Source organism: Lagenorhynchus albirostris, chromosome 8, assembly GCF_949774975.1.
Source record: "Lagenorhynchus albirostris chromosome 8, mLagAlb1.1, whole genome shotgun sequence".
Classification (NCBI taxonomy): domain Eukaryota; kingdom Metazoa; phylum Chordata; class Mammalia; order Artiodactyla; family Delphinidae; genus Lagenorhynchus; species Lagenorhynchus albirostris.
The window spans coordinates 75,909,778-75,929,417 of record NC_083102.1 but is presented as its reverse complement, the minus strand read 5'-3'; the positions used below and the strand labels follow the sequence as shown (position 1 = coordinate 75,929,417).

General features: G+C 41.9%; 1 protein-coding gene across 1 annotated transcript; it reads left to right on the top strand.

Annotated features, from left to right (window-relative positions):
* The first annotated feature begins 5,415 nt into the window (after positions 1-5,415).
* On the top strand, positions 5,416-12,880 carry LOC132524340 (heterogeneous nuclear ribonucleoprotein K-like). Its single transcript, XM_060156181.1, has 3 exons — positions 5,416-5,455; positions 12,302-12,797; positions 12,850-12,880. Exons 1-3 carry the CDS (start codon positions 5,416-5,418, stop codon positions 12,878-12,880), a joined length of 567 nt encoding a protein of 188 aa, XP_060012164.1.
* The last annotated feature ends 6,760 nt before the right edge of the window (positions 12,881-19,640 follow it).

The following is a 19,640-nucleotide window of genomic DNA, read 5'->3' as shown; positions in this document are numbered from 1 at the left end:
GGTGGACAGGCCCCCTAGGCAACATAGCGTCACTCTACATTTGGGATCATTTATAAGTATTAGGAAACGAATGCAACCACGCTAGGTACCCTGGACACTACGGCTCCTACACTGAAGAAAGCTGTGACTACATTTGTTTGCAAGGAGAGCCCGTGTTGCAACATTGTAGCCCTGTGACACTTAGAATCCAAGCAAAGATTCCACGTGGTCCCTCTAGAGTTTGGGACAAAGGATTAGGACAAGGGACGGACTAAGAGCCACAGAGCTACAGATGTGAAATTTGCAACACTGAGTAGAACTGGGCATGGTGCCTATCTGATCTACCAGTATTTTATAAATCATCTTCTCTTTGTTCAGGACTTTTTGTTCTAAGAGGAATGCTACACAATCTTGCACCCAGTTCTATTAGAAGTTAGACCCAGTAAAGAATTTTAAGTCACTCACATGCTACCACATTCATTCAACAAATACTTCTGAGAACCCGCTCTGTACCAGGCAACCACCAGACAGGGTAATACAGTAATCAAGAGACAGTCAAGATCATATTGTTGAGGCTGGAGTGCAGATAGAGACACGTGATTACAGTGTAGAGAAAGGAGGAGGTACAGTGGAGTGACTAATAGCACAAGCTTTGAGGTTGATCATATCTGCCCTCAAACCCTGATGCCACCATCTACAAGCAATGTGATCTTGGGAAAGTTACCTAACATCTAAACTCTCTTGAGCTCCTTCCTATGTAAAAAGTGAAGATAATAAAAAATGGAACTAGAATATCTAACTTCAACCGTTTTTTTTTTTAATAATCTAATAGAGAATATTTCAGACACCTGGCAAGTAAGTATCCAAATGGTAGCTGTCATCAATGGTGACGAGTGCTGTGATCTGGACACTAGGGGTACTATGGAGATATATGGGAGGGCACCCACCAGATTCAGGTGGCAGGGAAAGCTTCCTGGAGGAGCCTTCTAAATCAAGACCCCCAAAGAAAAGCGTTTGTTAGCCAAGGTGAGGAGGAGAGTCAAGAAGACAGGCCAGAGAGGCTAGATATTCATGTAGGGTGTATTTGAGAAGGAAGGTTGAGTCAGGAATAGTGACCGTCTCGCTCAAGAGGTGCTTATTCTCTTGTCTCATCAATTTCCTGTGCCTCTGTTCCATTGCTTTTCCTAAAAACCAGTTTCCTCATGACTACTACTCACCCCACACTATAACATACCAGTGGCTTTAGTTTGTTTTTGGTGCTAAACTCGGGGAAAATGGATCTTATCACTCCAGTGCCCACCAGTGCTTAGTGGGCGTAGTCTCTATCTTTGAGTTCAGATTCTCACAAGAAATTTCAATTGACTGAGTCCAGATGATGGACTGATTTCAAGTTGCATGAGGTCTTCCACCCCGAACAGCCAACAGGTGGGACCAAGTAGAACATATTTTCTAGGGACCACCCCCTTGAGGAGGGTAGGATAGAAGATGGTTTAAATAAAGAGAGTATGTATGTATCAAGTCAATGATAGGATTATCCAGTGTCTTGCTGCTCATGGTATGGTTCCTGGACCACAAGCATGGCATCACCTGGTAACTTCTTAGAAATGCAGAGCCACCCCAGATCTACTAAATCACAATCTGCATTTTAATAAGATCTCCAGGGGATTCGTACACACATTGAAACGTGAAAAGTGCTTCTTTCATATGCCTCTATGTTTACAAACTGGGCCACAGGCCACACAGGTGACCCTCCCAATAACTATCCCTTCTTATTTCTTGATCTGCATTGTGGTTCAGCCACTCATTCCAATGCAAATTCTGGACTTTGGCAACACCCATGTTTGAAATAAGCCCAGATACACCATTTAGTGAGCCTTCTCCTCCAATCCTTTGAAATCTTTCACTCCTGGTCAATATACCAGTCCTTTGGTCACTTTAGTGTCTCTGATCCTTTGGTCTCTTGACTTTTGCTCAGTGGATCTAGTCTCCCACTTTCACTTTCTTCCAGCTTAGATTCCGTGTTCTATCGCTGCAATTGATCTTTTGATATCTTCAGTTCCCTTGTCCCATTTATTTTACCACACCTGGGCAGAAAGTCCCCTGAGATATTAATCCTTCTGCTTTCTGAACACCTATGGCCAGGTGTCTAGCATGGCTGCAGGGGAAAAAAATCATAAATGCCCCCTAATTAGAGTAATTTAGATTTAAGGCAGTCAACCTCAACTGTGCCCTTAGAAACATCTAGAAATCCTGTGTTGCCTGGACAACTCTCTTTTGTGTTGTCTACTCTCCCTGACCCTCAGCAGATGACTAAGCTGCCTACTTCACAGGGAAGAAACCAAAGCCATCCCACGAGAATTTCCTCAACTTCCCAGCAAACCTACACGTTCACCTCTGTCTACCCTCTTCTACTCCTCCTTCCGTCCAATGAGAATGGAAGAGATGCCTGTCTTTCTCTCGTGTTTTACATCCCATTCCATTCCACAGTCATAGGGGTCTAACTGTTATGATTATATTTTTTCTGTGAAAAGCATTTAAACATGCTCAGTTTCAATCGTGTTAAAACAAACAAGCAAAAACCTTGCATGAAACCTGTGTCTCCCTCTGGCTACCACACGCCTTCTCCACACCCTCCTGGAATTCTTGGTTGCCTTGGTAGCCGTCTTACCCCTCCCCCTCTCACTTGACAGCAAAGCCTACCTCTCATTGTAAAGGGAAAGTACGCCAGATGTTCACTTGTAGCTGGGGGAGGGGAATGTGAATTTTAGGGCCAGTGAGTCATTAGGGCAAATCTGCTGGGGGCTTTTAGGAAGGTTTCCTCCCTGATAAAAGGAGAGAGGCACGTGAAGAGAGCTATCCCTCTAGACAGTGTCATGTGATGATGTATTTAGAGTTGCTTCTACCGTGTTATGACCATGAAGGGCGGCCAAGAGTATCCCAGAGAAACCAACTAGAATCTTAACTGTGAACCGCCCACCTCTGGGCTTCTTATATGTGGGATGTGTGTGTGTGTGTGTGTGTGTGTGTGTGTGTGTGTGTGTGTGTGTGTGTGTTGAATGGGAGTGTCTCTATTGTCTAAGTCATTTTTGTTTGGGTATTCCCATGCTCACAGCTGAAAGCATACTGACACATTTTTAAAGCCAAACTTTCTGTGAAAAGGTCCATCGAGATTGTATCCACTTCCTTCCCTCCTGCCTTTGCCTCAATCACTGAAATCTGGTATAGCAGCACTGCTTCCCCGGTGTTCTTTCATGAAGGTTCCCATGGGGACTTTATTGATGAATCCACTGGACCCTTTTCAGGCCTCCTCCTATCTGGCCTCTCGGCAGCACTTTGCATTTTAAAATTCTGGAAATAGCCTTTACTATAGCTCTTCTGCTCTTCCTCTGCATGTCTCTTAAATATTATCTCCCAGGGCTCTGTCCTTCACCTTTTTCTCTTCTCACTACATGTTTTGCAAGGGCCAGTTCACATATATCCATGGCTTCAATTTATATCTCTATGCTGATGACACACAAGCCTATACAAATGGACTTCGGCAATTTGTCAGGAAATAGATAATTTATGAAGAAAGCCACTTTTGAAGTTAAATAACTCCTTCATTTCAGGTATGATTTAACCATGTTTCTCCTCTTTCATTGTCTCTACAGTAAAGCTCTCCTAAAGAAGAGTGCCTCTCAATTCCGGCTGGACGTTAAAATACTTAGGATTTTCAAATACCCTGATGCTTGGGGCCACACCCCAGGCCAATTATATCAGAATCTCTGGAGATGAGACTCAGCACCAGTATTTTTTAAAGCTCTCCAGATGATTCTGGTGTGCAACTAAGTAGAGAATCACGGTTTAAGAACAGAGTATTGGGCTCAGAATCTGGGCCTGGGTTTCACTGTGGATCCTTACTATATTAGCTGACAAGTCAATAGTATAGCCTGTAGAGTTGACAGACCTTGGTTTGAATCCTGGCATGATTTTTTTTTTTTTTTTTTTGGCGGTACGCGGGCCTCTCACTGTTGTGGCCTCTCCCGTTGCGGAGCACAGGCTCCAGACGCGCAGGCTCAGCGGCCATGGCTCACGGGCCCAGCCGCTCCGCAGCATGTGGGATCCTCCCGGACCAGGGCACGAACCCATGTCCCCTGCATCAGCAGACGGACTCTCAACCACTGCGCCACTAGGGAAGCCCTGATTTTTTTTTTTAATTATTAACCAATTCTATTTTTATTTCCTGGGAATTGTTAATGGACTTTGCCAGTGACATTTACATAATTGGTGAATTGGTTTGAGATGGAGCTTCACTTGAGGGGTCATTGGCCATCATAACATCAGGTCCAAGGATTCTAAGTAAATAGAATAGATGCATGATTTTGAGCCAAGTTACTTAACCCCTCTGGGCCTCAGTTTGGACTTTCGTGAAATCAGCAAAACAACACTTGCCCTGTAGGGTTCTGTGAGAATTAAATAAAATATTTTAAACACCTGACACATAGTTAAAGCTCTGTAAATTATGCATATTACACATTGACTACAATGAACATAATGGAGATTGTAGCAAAATGAAAAAAATGAATATGACAATGTTAAAGGGAAAAACTAAATATAAAATACAATCTTTATAGTATACAGTTGACCCTTGAACAACTGCACCGGTCAACTTATTTGTGCATATTTTTCAATAAACACACATTATACGATCTGTGGTTGGTTGAATCCTCAGATGCAGAACCAGGGATGCGGAGGGAAGGCCAACTGTAAATTCATACGCAGATTTTCCACTGCACAGAGGCGTGGCACCCCTAACCCTTGAATTGTTCAAGGGTCAACTCTAATTGTGTAAAATATCTTTGCATGTGAACCAAGACTGGCAAGGAACATGGAAAACATAAAAACAGTTTTTTAAAATTCATCTTTCTCCGGTTTCCTGAATGGTCGTGAAGTTCCAGGCTTTTGGAGAAGATAGGAACACTGGAAATACTGCATTTGTGCTTCTTTCTTGTTCCCTTTTTCCTTTCTTCCCTTAATATATGCTCAGTAGAAACAGGGGCATCATATGCTCCTTCGTAGCCAAGGGCAACGGTTTTCAGAAACTGAAACTAGATAGAGGTCAGGAAAGGATGAGGCAAGAAGCAACGTCCAAAGTCAGTCCAGGAAGTGAGAAGTAGGAAAAACTCAGAATCCAGTACCTGTCAGCAAGGTGGGTTATAGCAGGAATGAAGTAATTACCCCCAGGCCATCTTTATGGTATATAGAATGATTTCGAGAGCCGGACGGAGGAAGGGTCGCCCAGCAGCATTTTGAAGAGATGTGTTTCTCCCTGTTCCCAGGGCTCAGGGACCAGAGGAGGGCGAGGCAGGGAATCCGTGCCTGACTCTGGTGGGACTGGATGTCCCTTTAAGGGCAGGGCATGGGAGAAGCACACATCTTGGAAACTCTGCTCTGAGTATGACCGTCACAGCCTCATTCAGCCGACTCCAGAAAAAAGGTAAGGGAAGGGGGTAAAACCAAGATGGAATAAAGGCTGCAGTACCAAAGAAGAGCAAAAAAAGAACAACAAGGAGGGAGAAAGTGTCTTCCTACAACAAGGCGGACCAGACGGAAATAACTTCTGGGGGCCTTTTCAGGTTAAACAGGAGACAACAGGCCCCTAGTGGAGTCACCTGTACTAAACTCCACGTAAAAAACCAAGACTTGATACCTAACCTAATTGCAGTTTTGACCCCCAGGAGTGTAGCCTTTAGCAAGTCCACCTGGAATGCCCTGGTAAGCACTGGTGAGGTAATCCCCCCAGAGGCCCTTGGCTTCCCCTTAGGAAGACGACCTTGCCTGAAACAACACATTCCTTGCTAATAATTTCCTTTTTCCTCCACCTTGAAAAACCTTTCCTCTTCTACAACTTGGTGGTATTCCTTTCTGTTGCTACCTGGGAGGATGCCCGATTCATGAATCACTGAATAAAGCCAATTTGAGCCTTAAATTTACTCGGCTGGATTTTAACAAGGCACACATAGTTTGAACAGTCATATGATAGGAAAATGGATTCACAAATATAACGAATTTAGGCATTGCAGCACATTGCAACTTTCAGTCTGAATGTGCTCCCAGGAGTGGATAGAATCTGTGGGTTTATTGCTAACATTTTTTTGAATAGAAGAATGAGATTTCCACACACCCCCTGCAAATCAGGCAGGTGTCATGAAAGAGCCAGCTCAGTGATCGGGAGTCACTTGCCTGGTCTGAGCTTAAAAAAGTCCCCTTGGGCCCTAGATTCCTGAACTGTAAAAGGAAAGATTATATGCTAACAAACTGTGAGAATAACTGGAGGATCTATTTTGAAAATATTTTTCTATTTTGAAATGCTTATAGATTTACAGAAAACTTCTAGGGGTAGCATAGAGAGTTCTAGTACATACCATTCCCCCCAGCTTTCCCCAATGTTATCATCTTTCACAACTACAGCACATTTATCAAACCTGAGAAATTAGTGTTTCTATAATACTATTAACTAAATCACACACTTTACTTGGAGTTTCCTATTTTTAAATAAGACTGCTGTGTAGTACAGAACTGTGGCTTTGTCAGAGGCTCAGTTTCATATCCAATAAAAACTAAGGAAGGGACTTCTCCCGTGGTGCAGTGGTTAGAAATCCGCCTGCTATTGCAGAGGACACGGGTTCAAGCCCTGGTCCGGGAAGATCCCACATGCCGCGGAGCAACTAAGCCCGTGCGCCACAACTACTGAGCGAGCGCTCTAGAACCTGTGAGCCACAACTCCTGAAGCCTGAGCGCCTAGAGCCGGTGCTGCACAACAAGAGAAGCCACCGCAATGAGAAGCCTGTGCACCGCATCGAAGAATAGCCCCCGCTGTCCGCAACTAGAGAAAGCCCGCGCACAGCAACAAAGACCCAATGCGGGCAACAATAAATAAATTAATTAATTAATTAAAAACAAAAAAAAACTAAGGAAAATAAATTTCCCCAGAAGATGTGAAAATTAAATGAGATATGGTAGGTGAAATTGATTTTTATACTCCGAAGTGCTATTCACGGGAGTGAGTCACACACAATAAAAAGACATTTTTAGGTGTTTTAATAATTGATTTAGCACTGCTCCTGAAGTGGATAAAATCTGAAACAGGGTCTATTGCCCACAGCTGAAACACCGTTTTCAATATGAAAGCGCAAAATTTGCACAGAGAAATTAGAACAAAGAAACAAATATACTAATTTAAGCCAGTCCTCTTGAATAGGAGCAAATAGATTTTTTAGCCGATAAACAGTTTACTGAAGTTCCTATAATATTGTAACTTCTGAGTTTTAAATTGTGTGTGTGTATTGTTTTTAACTAATCAATTTCATGATTTAGAAATTTGAAAGCACAGTTTCATGGACAAGGTAAAAATTTTTTTAGGTTTTGAACTAAAATACATTTCTTAAGAAAGCTCAGGAAAAAATGATGGGAATGACATTAGGCAGTTATTTTTTGTTACCGTTTCATTCAAGATTTAGAATATTCCTGATAATGATTTTGAGTAAATTATTTAAAATTCAGGCATTTAGCTTGAGGAGAAGTGTGTACTATGCCCTGGCTTTGTCACTAATTGTGTCACGTTCACTTATTTATTTAACCTTACAGGTGTCATTTCCTCATTATAAAGGAGCACGATGGGACAGATCGCTTTTTAAAGATCTGTGGCACTAACATCGTGTGACTCTGGCCATAAGAGAGGAAGGCCTCAAGTTAAAGAGGAGAAAGAAAGAAAAATATAAATGTAGTTCACAGATGCAGTGTAGTTGTATTAGCTTTTTATATAGTGATATTGGATATTTTTGGTCTTTTGGGGGTGTCAGGGTTAAGATCCTTTTTCACAAAGGTATTTTCTCTGTGACAAGTAGATATTTTTAGGGCTGTAAGCACAGCATTGCACACGCTCAAGCCCTAACCTGCTAGCCTTTTTGAGGGTGCCCTTCCCATGTGGCTTAAATTGTTCTCTAAATAGACCTAACAACGGAGTAATCACACTTCTTTTCTTAGAATAATGTCATTTTAATTTTTTTAAGAGAGACTAGACAGGAATCCAGCTATCTCATTGCTTAGCTATCCAGGTTCACAGTGAAAAACATCTGAAGAAGTAAATAGTATCGCTTAAAAGAATATCTATGATGTCTCCTGTTAATAATGGGAAATTTAGGGCTTCACTGGTGGTGCAGTGGTTGAGAGTCCACCTGCCGATGCAGGGGACACGGGTTCGTGCCCCGGTCCGGGAGGATCCCACGTGCCACGGAGCGGCTGGGTCCGTGGGCCATGGCCGCTGGGCCTGTGCGTCCGGAGCCTGTGCTCCGCGAGGGGAGAGGCTGCAGTAGTGAGAGGCCCGCGTACCGCAGAAAAAAAAAAAATAATAGTAATGGGAAATTTATCAAATTAACTTTAATTGCATAAATACAGAAAAGTTTAAAAAAATGAAAAACTTAACCTTTTGTCTACTTCTGACTTGTTAAATAAAATAAATAGAACATTACAGAATAGGTTTATTTTACAGGGAAGAACTTCGGGGAAATTTTTTGTTTTGTTTTGTTTTTTTAAAGAAACACATTAAGATCCAAAAGAAAAAATTAAATAAATAACAACCAAGGTAAAGAAATTCTTGTACAACATGTCCATCCAACAGCACACCCATTTTTCCTTCTTGGAGAGTCATTTATATTCTCCCCCGTGAAAATATTAGCACCACTTCCCCTTGGCTGGATTCCTTGACACTCCCTACAGTGAGAGCAGACATCTGTTACTGAGCCTCTATTTAGGGAAAAGGTATTAACACTCAGAATACACAAAGGAAGAAATCTCATCTATAACACCCAGAATGGTATTTTTCAACCCCTTCCCCTAAAAGAGCGATCTGAGCAGAACCTCTGAATATCTGATATAATTAGCTTCTCTTGTCAACAGTGTCTTCTGTTCCCTCCTGTAGTGGGTTGCATTGTGGATTCCCAAAAGATATGTTTACCAAACACCTGTGACGGTGACCTTATTTGGAAACAGGATCTTTGCAGGTAAAATCAAGGTAAGAATCTTGAGATGAGAGTATCCTGGATTAACGTGGCCCTACATCCAATGACAAGAGCCCTTGTAAGAGATGAAGGCTATGTGAAGAAAGCCCAAGGTTGGAGTGATGCCATTGGATGCCAAGGGATGTTGGCAGCTACCATCAGCTAGGAGAGAGGCATGGAACAGATTCTCCCTCAGAGCCTCCAGAAGGAAACAACCCTGCTGACACCCTGATTTTGGACTTCTCAACTCCAGAGCTGGGAGAGAATAAATGTGTGTTGTTGTCAGCCACCCAGTTTGTGGTTACTTGTTACAGCAGTCCTACGAAACTAATACTGGGCACTTCTACTGGGAACTGCTTCCTCTTTCACTAGAAATGTTGCAAGAATTTAATAAGGTTGGCAAAGCTTTCCCCTGTAGTAAGTCCCCTAGAAGGACCACTTGTTCCAAAGTGAAGAGGGTCATAGGAAAACCATTAAGTAGGAGTACAGAGAAGGAAACCTATTGCCTGTAGAGAATGACACTTTCCTATAAAATAAAGACACTGAATTTTTAATAGACACAGAGAACTTTAGTGTCTTCCTACAATGCTATCCTTACACGCTCCACCTAATTCAAGTTGCTACCTTCACTCACACTTTTGAAAGTCTTCTTTTGTAACTGACTTTAGAACCTGTTGGGAAGTTTAGTGTTCTCTAGAGAAACAGAACCAGTAATTTATATATATATATATATAAAAAAATATAGGGGATCGGGGGGAGAGAGAGAGAGAGAGAGAGGGAGACTGATTTATTATAAAGAATGGGCTCATGCAATTTTGGAGGTTGAGAAATCCCACAATCTGCCGTCTGCAAGCTGGTCGTGTGGTTAGGTCTGGTCTAAAGATCTGACAACGAGGAGAGCTGATGATGTAGATTCCAGTCCAGATCTGGAGGCTTGAGCACCAGGCATGCTGAAGGGAGACGAAGGTGGACGTCCCAGCTCAAGTAATCAGCAGGAAGGGCCAAGTTCTTCCTTCCCCCACCTTTTTGTTCTATTTGGGCCCTCGACAGGTTGGATGATACCCACCCACACCGGAGAGGGCAATCTTCTTTACTGACTCCACTGATTCAAATACTAATTTCATCTGGAAGTGCCCTCACAGACACACCCAGAAATAATGTTTAGCCAAATATCTGGGCACCCCACGACCCAGTCAGGTTGACAGTTAAGATTAAGCATCATACAGGTTATGCAAGCAAAACAATATCATTCATTTATAGTCACAATTCCAATGTTATTATCAAATCTTTCTTCTTAGGCAATTTAAATTACAATTAAAGTGACAAATACTGAACTTGAATGCACATGACTTCTAACTTAAAAAATTAGATAGATAGATAGATGGATCCTCGAAAGATGAAGAAATTTCACTATTTATAATTTTATACCAACCAGACTGGCAAAAATTAAAAGCATGACAGTACCTTTTTTTTTTTTGGCTGTGCCACACAGCATGCAGGATCTTAAGTTCCCCAACCAGGGATCGAACCTGCACCCCCTGCAGTGGAAGTGTGGAGCCTTAACCACTGGACCGCCGCGGAAGTCCGACAATATCATTTTTAAGCAAAGATATAAAACTTTAGGACATCTACATCTCTGCTGCTGGTACTTCTACCAGAAGAGCTGCTATACTCATTAGGTCATAAAGATGCAGGTGCCAATACTTCTCACCCCAATAATTCTAACCCTAGGTGTGTAGAAGTAGCTCTTACACAAATGCAGCAAGAGACTTGCAAGTTTCAAGGTAACATTATTTATGATAACAAAAGAGTGGAAACAGCCCAAACGTCCATTAACAAAAGAATGGATAGGTCAGCGGACCAGATCTATACAATGGAATATAGCACTCAAAGTGAGTGAACCGCAGTTATATACATGTATCAACATGCCAATATGGATGAAGCTCACAACCATAATGGTGAACAGTAACCAAAAAAAGTATGTTGCAGAATGCTCATGAGTATGTAACACACTGGAAGCGCCCTGCTCATAAACCCTTAGGCCTTATCATTTCAGCACAGGCCAGTCCAACCCCTAACTGTCAGTAATTTCAACCCTTTGCCAGAGGGGTTCCTTTGTTTGCAAAGCCCACTCTGCCTGCACACGAGGCAGGCCAGAAGTGCCAGGGAATTAACACCCTCCAGCAGCCAGCCCTCAACCAATGGTCCACAGGACCTGTGTATAAATACTTGGGAGGATTAATTCCAAAGTGTATACTCTACTCCGTCTCCTCAGTGTGATTAAGATATATTTTACTTTATGATTTAGAAATAGATACATGTTTTAATTTTGATTAGTTAGGAAAGGAATCATAACAGCTGAATGTGAGTTCTTTTCTGTTGGATAAAAACAAAAACTTCGGTAGCTAAGTTCTTAAAACCAAGAATATTCTGAGATTGTTACCAAACATTTCCAAATTACAGGGGAAATTCTGATTTTTAGGTCTCATTTTCTTGCAAAGTAAACAACTTCTTACACAGTTTTTTTTTTAAGCTGCTACTTGTATTATGAAAATAGGTTGTTTTGCTTGAAATGTAGGAGGAAAGAAATCAGTCTTTTGTAAACTTGAGAAATGAATTAAAAGTTTTTCTAGAATAAAATTCCTTCATGTCATGATGGCATTAATCGGTTATTTATTTTATTTATTAAAAAAAAAAAGAACAGGTGCAGCAGGTAGTTAAGGTACAGAAGCTAGAGCGGACTGCCTGGGTTTGAAACCAGAGTCTGCCACTTACTAGCTGTGTGACTTTGAGCAAGTCTCTTAACCGCTTTGTGCCTCAGTTTCCCCATCTGCTGAATGGGGATGAAACAATATTTACCTTTTATGGTTGTTGTGAGGACTAGAGTTAAAATATGTAACAAATTTAGAATAGTGTCTTACAAAGACCAAGGTCCCAAAGACTGTTAGCTCTTCCTATTGCATTCGCAATAAAACTGTAAGGGAAATTTTAAACACAATATTCAGAACAGTGGTTATCTTTGGAAGGGAGAGAGCTTGATAGGTTCAGAGATGGGTATATGGGGGTCTCAAAGGTATTAGTTATGTTCTATTATTTTTAAGTTGGGTAATGGATATATTTTTGTTGTTTTATTATTATGCTTTATAACTTACATATAAATTACATCTTTTAAAATATCTATCAAATAGTGCATACTTTTTAAAAGTTGAAAAAATAAAATAATCTCCACCAAATGTATTCAAATTTATATATCTTTTATGATTTCAGGGTACTCTTTGCTTCAGCTAAGGCCAGTCCTTCCCCCCCTCACCCGGGTGGCAGAGCTCGGAATCTTCCTCTTCCTCCATCACCACCTAGAGGAGGAGATCTAATGGCCTATGACAGAAGCGGGAAACCTGGAGACCGTTATGATGGCATGGTTGGTTTCAGTGTTGATGAAACCTGGGACTCTGCAGTAGATACATGGAGCCCATCAGAGTGGCAGATGGCTTATCAACCACAGGGTGGCTCTAGATATCATTATTCCTATGCTGGGGGTCATGGCTCATATGGTGATCTTGGTGGACCTATTATTACTACACAAGTAACTATTCCCAAAGATTTGGCTGGATCTATTGTTGGCAAATGTGGTCAGCGGATTAAACAAATGCGTCATGAGTCAGGAGCTTCGATCAAAACTGATGAGCCTTTAGAAGGGTCCAAAGATCGGATCATTACGATTACAGGAACACAGGACCAGATACAGAATGCATACTATTTGCTGCAGAACAGTGTGAAGGAGTATGCAGATGTTGAAGGATTCTAATACAAGATATTTTTTTCTTTTTTATAGTGTGAAGCAGTATTCTGGAAAGTTTTTCTAAGACTAGTGAAGAACTGAAGGATTCCCGCATCACTTTTTTTTATCTGCTTCTGTTTAAAAAGGCAAGATTCCTCTGCTTCACAGGTGTTCTGCATTTGAGGGGTAGTAAATCTCTGCTGTTCACCACATGTAATGTTTTAGTTCCTTACAAACAGGGTTGGGGGGTTAGGGGGGTGTGCAAAAACTAACTTTGAAATTTTGAAACAGCAGCAGAGTGAGTGACTTTTCATTTTTGTTCACTGTTGGTGGTTTAAAAAAAATCCCCCCATGTAATTATTGTGAACTCTTTGCTTTGTGGTCACTGTAACATTTGGGGTGAGGGGGAGAGACAGAGAGGAAAAGTAACAATAGTCCATATGTCCCTGGCATCTATTCAGAGCAGTGTGCACAATGTAACGCTCTTTTGTAAGAAATGTTTTAGATTTTTAAAATAAATTTAGTGAATCTATTTTTGGTGGTCATTTGTTTTTTAAGACAGTCATTTTTCAAATGGCTGAATTCCCCTCAACCTGTCCCCACACTAAACACTAAGTTTAATTTTCAGTCCTCTGTTGGATATAAATAAATGCATCTCTTCCTGGACTTAAGCAAAATATCTTGACACATTCAGTTCTGGTGATTTCTTAAGTGATTTCAAAGTCCATTGCTTGGGAGGAAATTCCACCACACATTCATGCTTATAATAATCTGGGGATTTTTGTTTGTTTTTGCAGATGCTTGCCCCTACCTTGCAACAATTTTCTGTTTGTAATTGTGAAGAACCAAGGTGGGGAGCAATACAACAGACGGAGTAGTTGGTATGAGTATATACCAGAAGCCTAATTAATGGCGGCAAGTTTTATTAATCAGAATAATACTTGGTTATGGAAGTGACTGATGCTAAATAAATTCTGATTATTTTTTATTAGATAAATTTTCTCCTATAGACTTAAACCGTCAGCTTGGTAGTGTTCATTAGTTAAACTTTGTAAAAAAAAAATATATATATATATATTCTTGTTTTTCCATTGTATGCAAGTTGAAAGAAAAAGATGTACCACTTCCCTGTTTTATGTTGGATCATGTAGGAAATGTTTGTCAACAATTCAAAAAAAGATGCAAAAAGTTCCTGTGGATTTTTGTATAGCATCTTGGCATTTGTATTGATAGTTAAAAGTTCACTTCCAGGGCTTCTCTGGTGGCGCAGTGGTTGGGAGTCCGCCTGCTGATGCAGGGGACACGGGTTCGTGCCCCAGTCTGGGAGGATCCCACGTGCCGCGGAGCGGCTGGGCCCGTGGGCCATGCCCGCTGGGCCTGCGCGTCCGGAGCCTGTGCTCCGCAATGGGAGAGGCCACAGCGGTGAGAGGCCCGCGTACCGCAAAAAAAAAAAAAAAAAAAAAAAAAAAGTTCACTTCCAAATAAAACTCTCATAATTCTAGATTTGATGTGGGTTTGAACAAGGGTTGATTGACACCTGTAAAATTTGTTAAAACATTCCTCTTATAAGGAAATACAATAATCCTAAATTATAAAAAAATTCTTTCCTTTTGAATGAGCATTGCACTTAAAACATTTAACAATTAGTATATGCTTATTTTAGAAAAAAGCTTGTGCAATAAAAAGAAAAAAGTATGCTCACTATATCATCTATATTCATCTATAACCACTGCTAATATCTTGATGTCTATCCTTCTGGACTTTATATTCTATTATAGATTTTAAAACAAAATTACATTATAAAGAAGTGCTACTAAATGATATCCTTTTAAAACTTAATATACTGGGAACATTTTTCTTTTTTGTTATTTTTTTTTAATTAGATTCCTTTGCAGGAATAAACGGAAGAGATTCAACAGCTGCTAGATCAGCAGAAGGAAGAAGAGTTTACTGTAAGTATGCCTGGCACTAAGGGATACAGGATCCATGAGACCCTAGAAGGGACACTTGGCAGCAGAAGCTTGAGAAGCTCCCTCTAGGGTTCCACCGCTAAAGTGACTACACATCAATGTGTATTGGGGCGGCGCTCTCTTCTTTATATTGACAGGCTTCCCTGCCATACGTATTTTTTTTTTTTTTTTGCGATAGGCGGGCCTCTCACTGTTGTGGCCTCTCCCGTGGCGGAGCACAGGCTCCGGACGCGCAGGCTCAGCGGCCATGGCTCACGGGCCCAGCCGCTCCGCGGCATGTGGGATCCTCCCGGACCGGGGCACGAACCCGTGTCTCCTGCATCGGCAGGCGGACTCCCAACCACTGCGCTACCAGGGAAGCCCCATACGTATTTTTTCAGGTTCTTATAGCTTCTGCTTTTTCAGTTTCTTCTTTCCCGTGACTTCAACCTATCAAAACCTTTGGCTTTTTCGTGACCCACTATTACCCTTCTAGCCTCTCCTTATCTGGTGGAGTTTCACCTTTAGCCTCACTCTGTCAACCACTCAAATCTCTCTGCAGTTTCCATTTCAGGTTCACAAGACTGAGGTTCTGATAGATCCTGATAGACTCCTTAGGGGTGGGAATCTTGTCTCAAGACTTCAGATACGTTAATGGTCAAGAGACTGGCTGTCCTCGGGCCAGATGCCTGCCCACTCCAGGTCTGTTTGGTTGTGTCCTGCCCCTGCCCCACAGCCCGCGCTTTATCCTTTCCTATAAAATGTCTCTGGTTAGAGTTGTGGTGCCCTGTTGTGGAAACTTCAGGTATTACAGTCACCATAATTTTTCTTCTAGAATTGTTTTCAAATTACAGGTGCATTACTTTAGGATGATAAAATCAACTAGAGGCTGACAACCAGAATTTTAAGAATGGAATAGAACAAAACAGAATGGAACTGAACAGAAAGGAACAAAACAGAATAGTACAGCATAGAATAGAACAGAATATATGAGTTCATAGCACTTCTTATAATTGAGTTTTGTTTCATGAAACTTATTTCAGATGTGTGTGTGTATAAAACAACGTATATGATATTCAAAAACATTTACAAACTGGCGTGACACAGGAATAGACACCCACGGTAAATAACTAGTACAATTGAACTGGTGGGAGACAGCTGACCCTCAACCTGTTATGGATGGCATGGTTGTGATAAACGTGTTTATTTCTTAATATCAGTCATGTCAAAAGAATTTGAAAGACACTGTTCTAGAACTCAATAAAGTTATACATCAAAATTTTAATGAGTGTGTCCTATTTGTACAAATGTGGTATAATTCATGCAACCTACTGGTCCTGTCTCTTTTTTATTTTTCCCTTCTCTTTACTCACAAGGAATATGAAACAGTCCCACCACTATGAGAGGCCCTAAGTGATTTGGATACACTCTTAGGACACAGCTCTCTTGCATGTGACACACACATTCATTCTCTCCAACCCTCCTTCCTTCCATGCTTCTCCTCCTCCTCCTTTATCCCCCCGCCCCCCATCTCACACACACACACACACACACACACACACATTGAGCATTACTGTTTTTAACCATTTTCCTATTACTGTCTGTTTAGATTGGCTCTTCCATTTACTGGGTGTGTGACCAGGTGACTTAACCTCTCTGTGCCTCAGTCCTTCATCTGTAAAATGGGCATGATAATAATAGTACCTTCTCCTCAGAGTTGTCTGGGAGGGCTGAATGAATCAACCTATGTAAAGTGCTCAGACGAGTGTCTACGACATAGTAAATACCCAATTCAATGTTAGCGCTTATCATTATTTAGATTGTGTCCAGTTTTTCACAATTACAAGTAAAAATATTGATTCAATGAATACTTCTGTAGCGAAATCTTTGGAAACAGACTTTATTAAGTCTACTTAGGGAAATAGCATTGCTAGGTGAAATATGTACATTTTTAAGGTTTTTTAAGAATTTTGCTATATTATCTACCTGACAGGATCTTCTACCACCAATGTTTGAGAGCCCATTTCCCAGAAACTCTAGTCAACACTAGGTGTTATGATTTAAAACAAAAAGCCCTGGCAATTTGATTGGGAAATAACAATATCCATTATTGTATAAATTTGCTTCTCTTTGATCACAAGTGACATAGAATAAATTTTCAAGTGCTTATTCGTCATTTATATTGACTCTCCAGCAGAGCACGTTGAGAGTGTGTCTTGATGTCAAGTTACTTTTACATGTGACTATGTCCCCATTAATCTGTGAAAGTCTCACTTTTGAATCTTCCACTGTAGCTGAGCACATGTCCTGCACACAACTGGTCCCAATACATCTTAGTTGAATAAAGTATCACAGTCACCACATCTGATTTCTGCAATGGATTTTTGAGCAGAATTCTCTAGCAGTCAGAAAAGGGAAAACATCAGATTGTTCTACTCCGAACTATCTTAACATGGCCTTGGGCAAAGGGAGGTGGTGTCCTTCCTTTGTGTGTCTGAGAATTGGATGATTACATAAGAGCATTTAAATACATTTCTTTTTTATTACTGCTTCTCTCTGGGGGTTATTTGTCCAAATGTTCCCCTTTGCAAAGAAAAGAGAATTGTTTTCATCTGTGAGACTATACAAAGACTATAGTTCCAAATGGGATGGCCTTTTCATCATCGAAAAATGTGTATAAAGCAACTACTGTGTGCTAGGCATGGAAAAGGTGTGTGTGAGCATGCATGTGTGTGGTGTGTGTGTGTGTGTGTGTGTGCGCGTGAGAGAGGGCAGGAATGGGTATGTGTACAACGTACAAAAAACATGCTCTTCCTGCAGGAAATTAGCCTTTAGTTGGTGAAGGAAGTAACATAGCGTAGAGAGAATGATGCTGAAGGGCATCCAGAAATTGACATTCAATACCCAGGCAGCTCGAACTTACTTTGTCAACTTGGGCAAGTCCCTTAACCTCTCTGCGCTTTAGTTTCTTTACCTGGGAAATTAAGAACAATGCAATTGTGTTTCTAACAACCTCCTTCGAGCTATAGGGTGTAAGAGGGTAAAGAGATGGGATGAGAGAGACACAGTAAGACTCCTAAGTGGTCATTGTCATGGAGTGAGAGAAGGGCCAGGCAAGGGAGAAAGGCTTAAGGGGGAAATGGCATGTCCAGGTGAGGTGATCCAGGGGGATTTGTGTTGAAGTTAGAATCTGAGCTGACCTGCTCAGTAGAGAAGAGGGTGTGGGAAGCAAAATTGGGGAAACAGCATGAGCAAAGAGCAGAAGCCAAGGTGAAAAAGCGCCAGACATATCCACGGAAGGAGAACGAGCAGTTTGGCTGGAACAGAGGCTTCATGCAAGTATTCACTGAGATTTCACTGGAAGAATGAAAGTGTTATGGGGGAGGGCCGTGACCACGCACAGGAGCTCCCCCTCAGGGCTGCGGGCCACTTGCAGGAAGAGTGTCTCAGGATTTCCAGGAGCACCGGGTTGAGAGAGGAGCGTGCGTGGGTCTGTCAGTGCACGTGGTCGGGTAAGAGTGAGAGGGGGCAGCAGGGCGTGGAAGGGCTCTTCTGTGACACGGCTTTGTCATTTCAGTTATGAGTCCTAGGTTGACTTGAAGGTTTTTGAACAGAGTCAACGCAGAGCAGTGTTTTAGGGCAACTAACCTGGGGGAATTACAGAGTAGGCTGGAGAAATAAGAGATTGGAGGAGGGAAGTCAGTTAGGAGGCTATTATAGTATGCAAGGCCTCATGCCTAACTTTGGGTCCTGGCAGTGAACACGAAGAAGTTATGGCTACCAGAGCTGGTTGTGAGGAATGGCTGATAGAAAATTCCCCACAGGGAGCTGGTGACACAGACCCTGAAGGTGGAGGAGGTGAGGAAAGTGTCCAGTGAAGGGCAGAGAGTGGAATCACAAAACAGGGGAGGAGAAAGGAGGAGAAACACTTCCTCCTCTGAGCTGAGGAAGATTTCCAAAAGGAGGAGAAGGCGGTCACGCCTTTGTCTTTTTCTTTCTTTTCAGGAAAGTCTGGTGCAGTGGGAGGTGATCTCCAGCAGTGGTTCGGGCAGGAGTTTTGCAGTCAGACAGACGTAGACTGCTTTTTAGTCACAGATTTTTAGTTAGTGGCTCCACCACTGACGGAAGGGATGATGATCACCAAGTTACTTTGAATCTAGTTATGCTTCTGTTTCCTCATCTGTAAATGCAGATGTTAATGAAAACTTCTGACTAGGTCCCTTGTGAGAATATTCACCCAGAGCAAAGATAATAAATAATAGCTATTGGTAAAACTATAATTATTATTTTCATGTATTTCTATTTTTATATGTATTGAGAGCGTAACCACAGAACTAGCCCAAAATAGCCCTATTCTGAGTTGTTGTTTAGAGACAACAGAACAAAACTGTAAGTCATGCAGCCAAAGTATACATAGAGGAGACAATTTTGACCTCAAACAAGACCTGGAACCAAAGTTTCTCCCCTCACGGAACCAAAGGACCAGACATGACCTGAACCTGAGCACTGGAACCCTTTCAGAAACGAACGGTCCGCTGTCCAGGAAGATCCGGTGCTGAAGCCCCGTTCCCGCACCTGACCATAAATGGCCTGCCATTCCAAAGCCTGCCAATCAAAACCTGCCCGCCAGCACTTCCTCATACCAACCCCCTTGCCTAACTCTGTAATGGGTGAGGGAATCCCAGATGGGGAGATATATCTGAGGTTTGCCTCCTGTCTCCTGACTCGGCCGCCCTGCAATAAAGCCTCTTCTCCCTGCAGAGAGCGTTCCCTTGGCATTGGTATCTGGGCATGAAGCCCACTCGCTCCTGTACAAGGATTGAAGGGGTTCAACGTTGTGGCTGGAGGCTAAAAAGTGGTGAGGATTAGATAACCGTGAGGGAAAAGGAAAAGGGA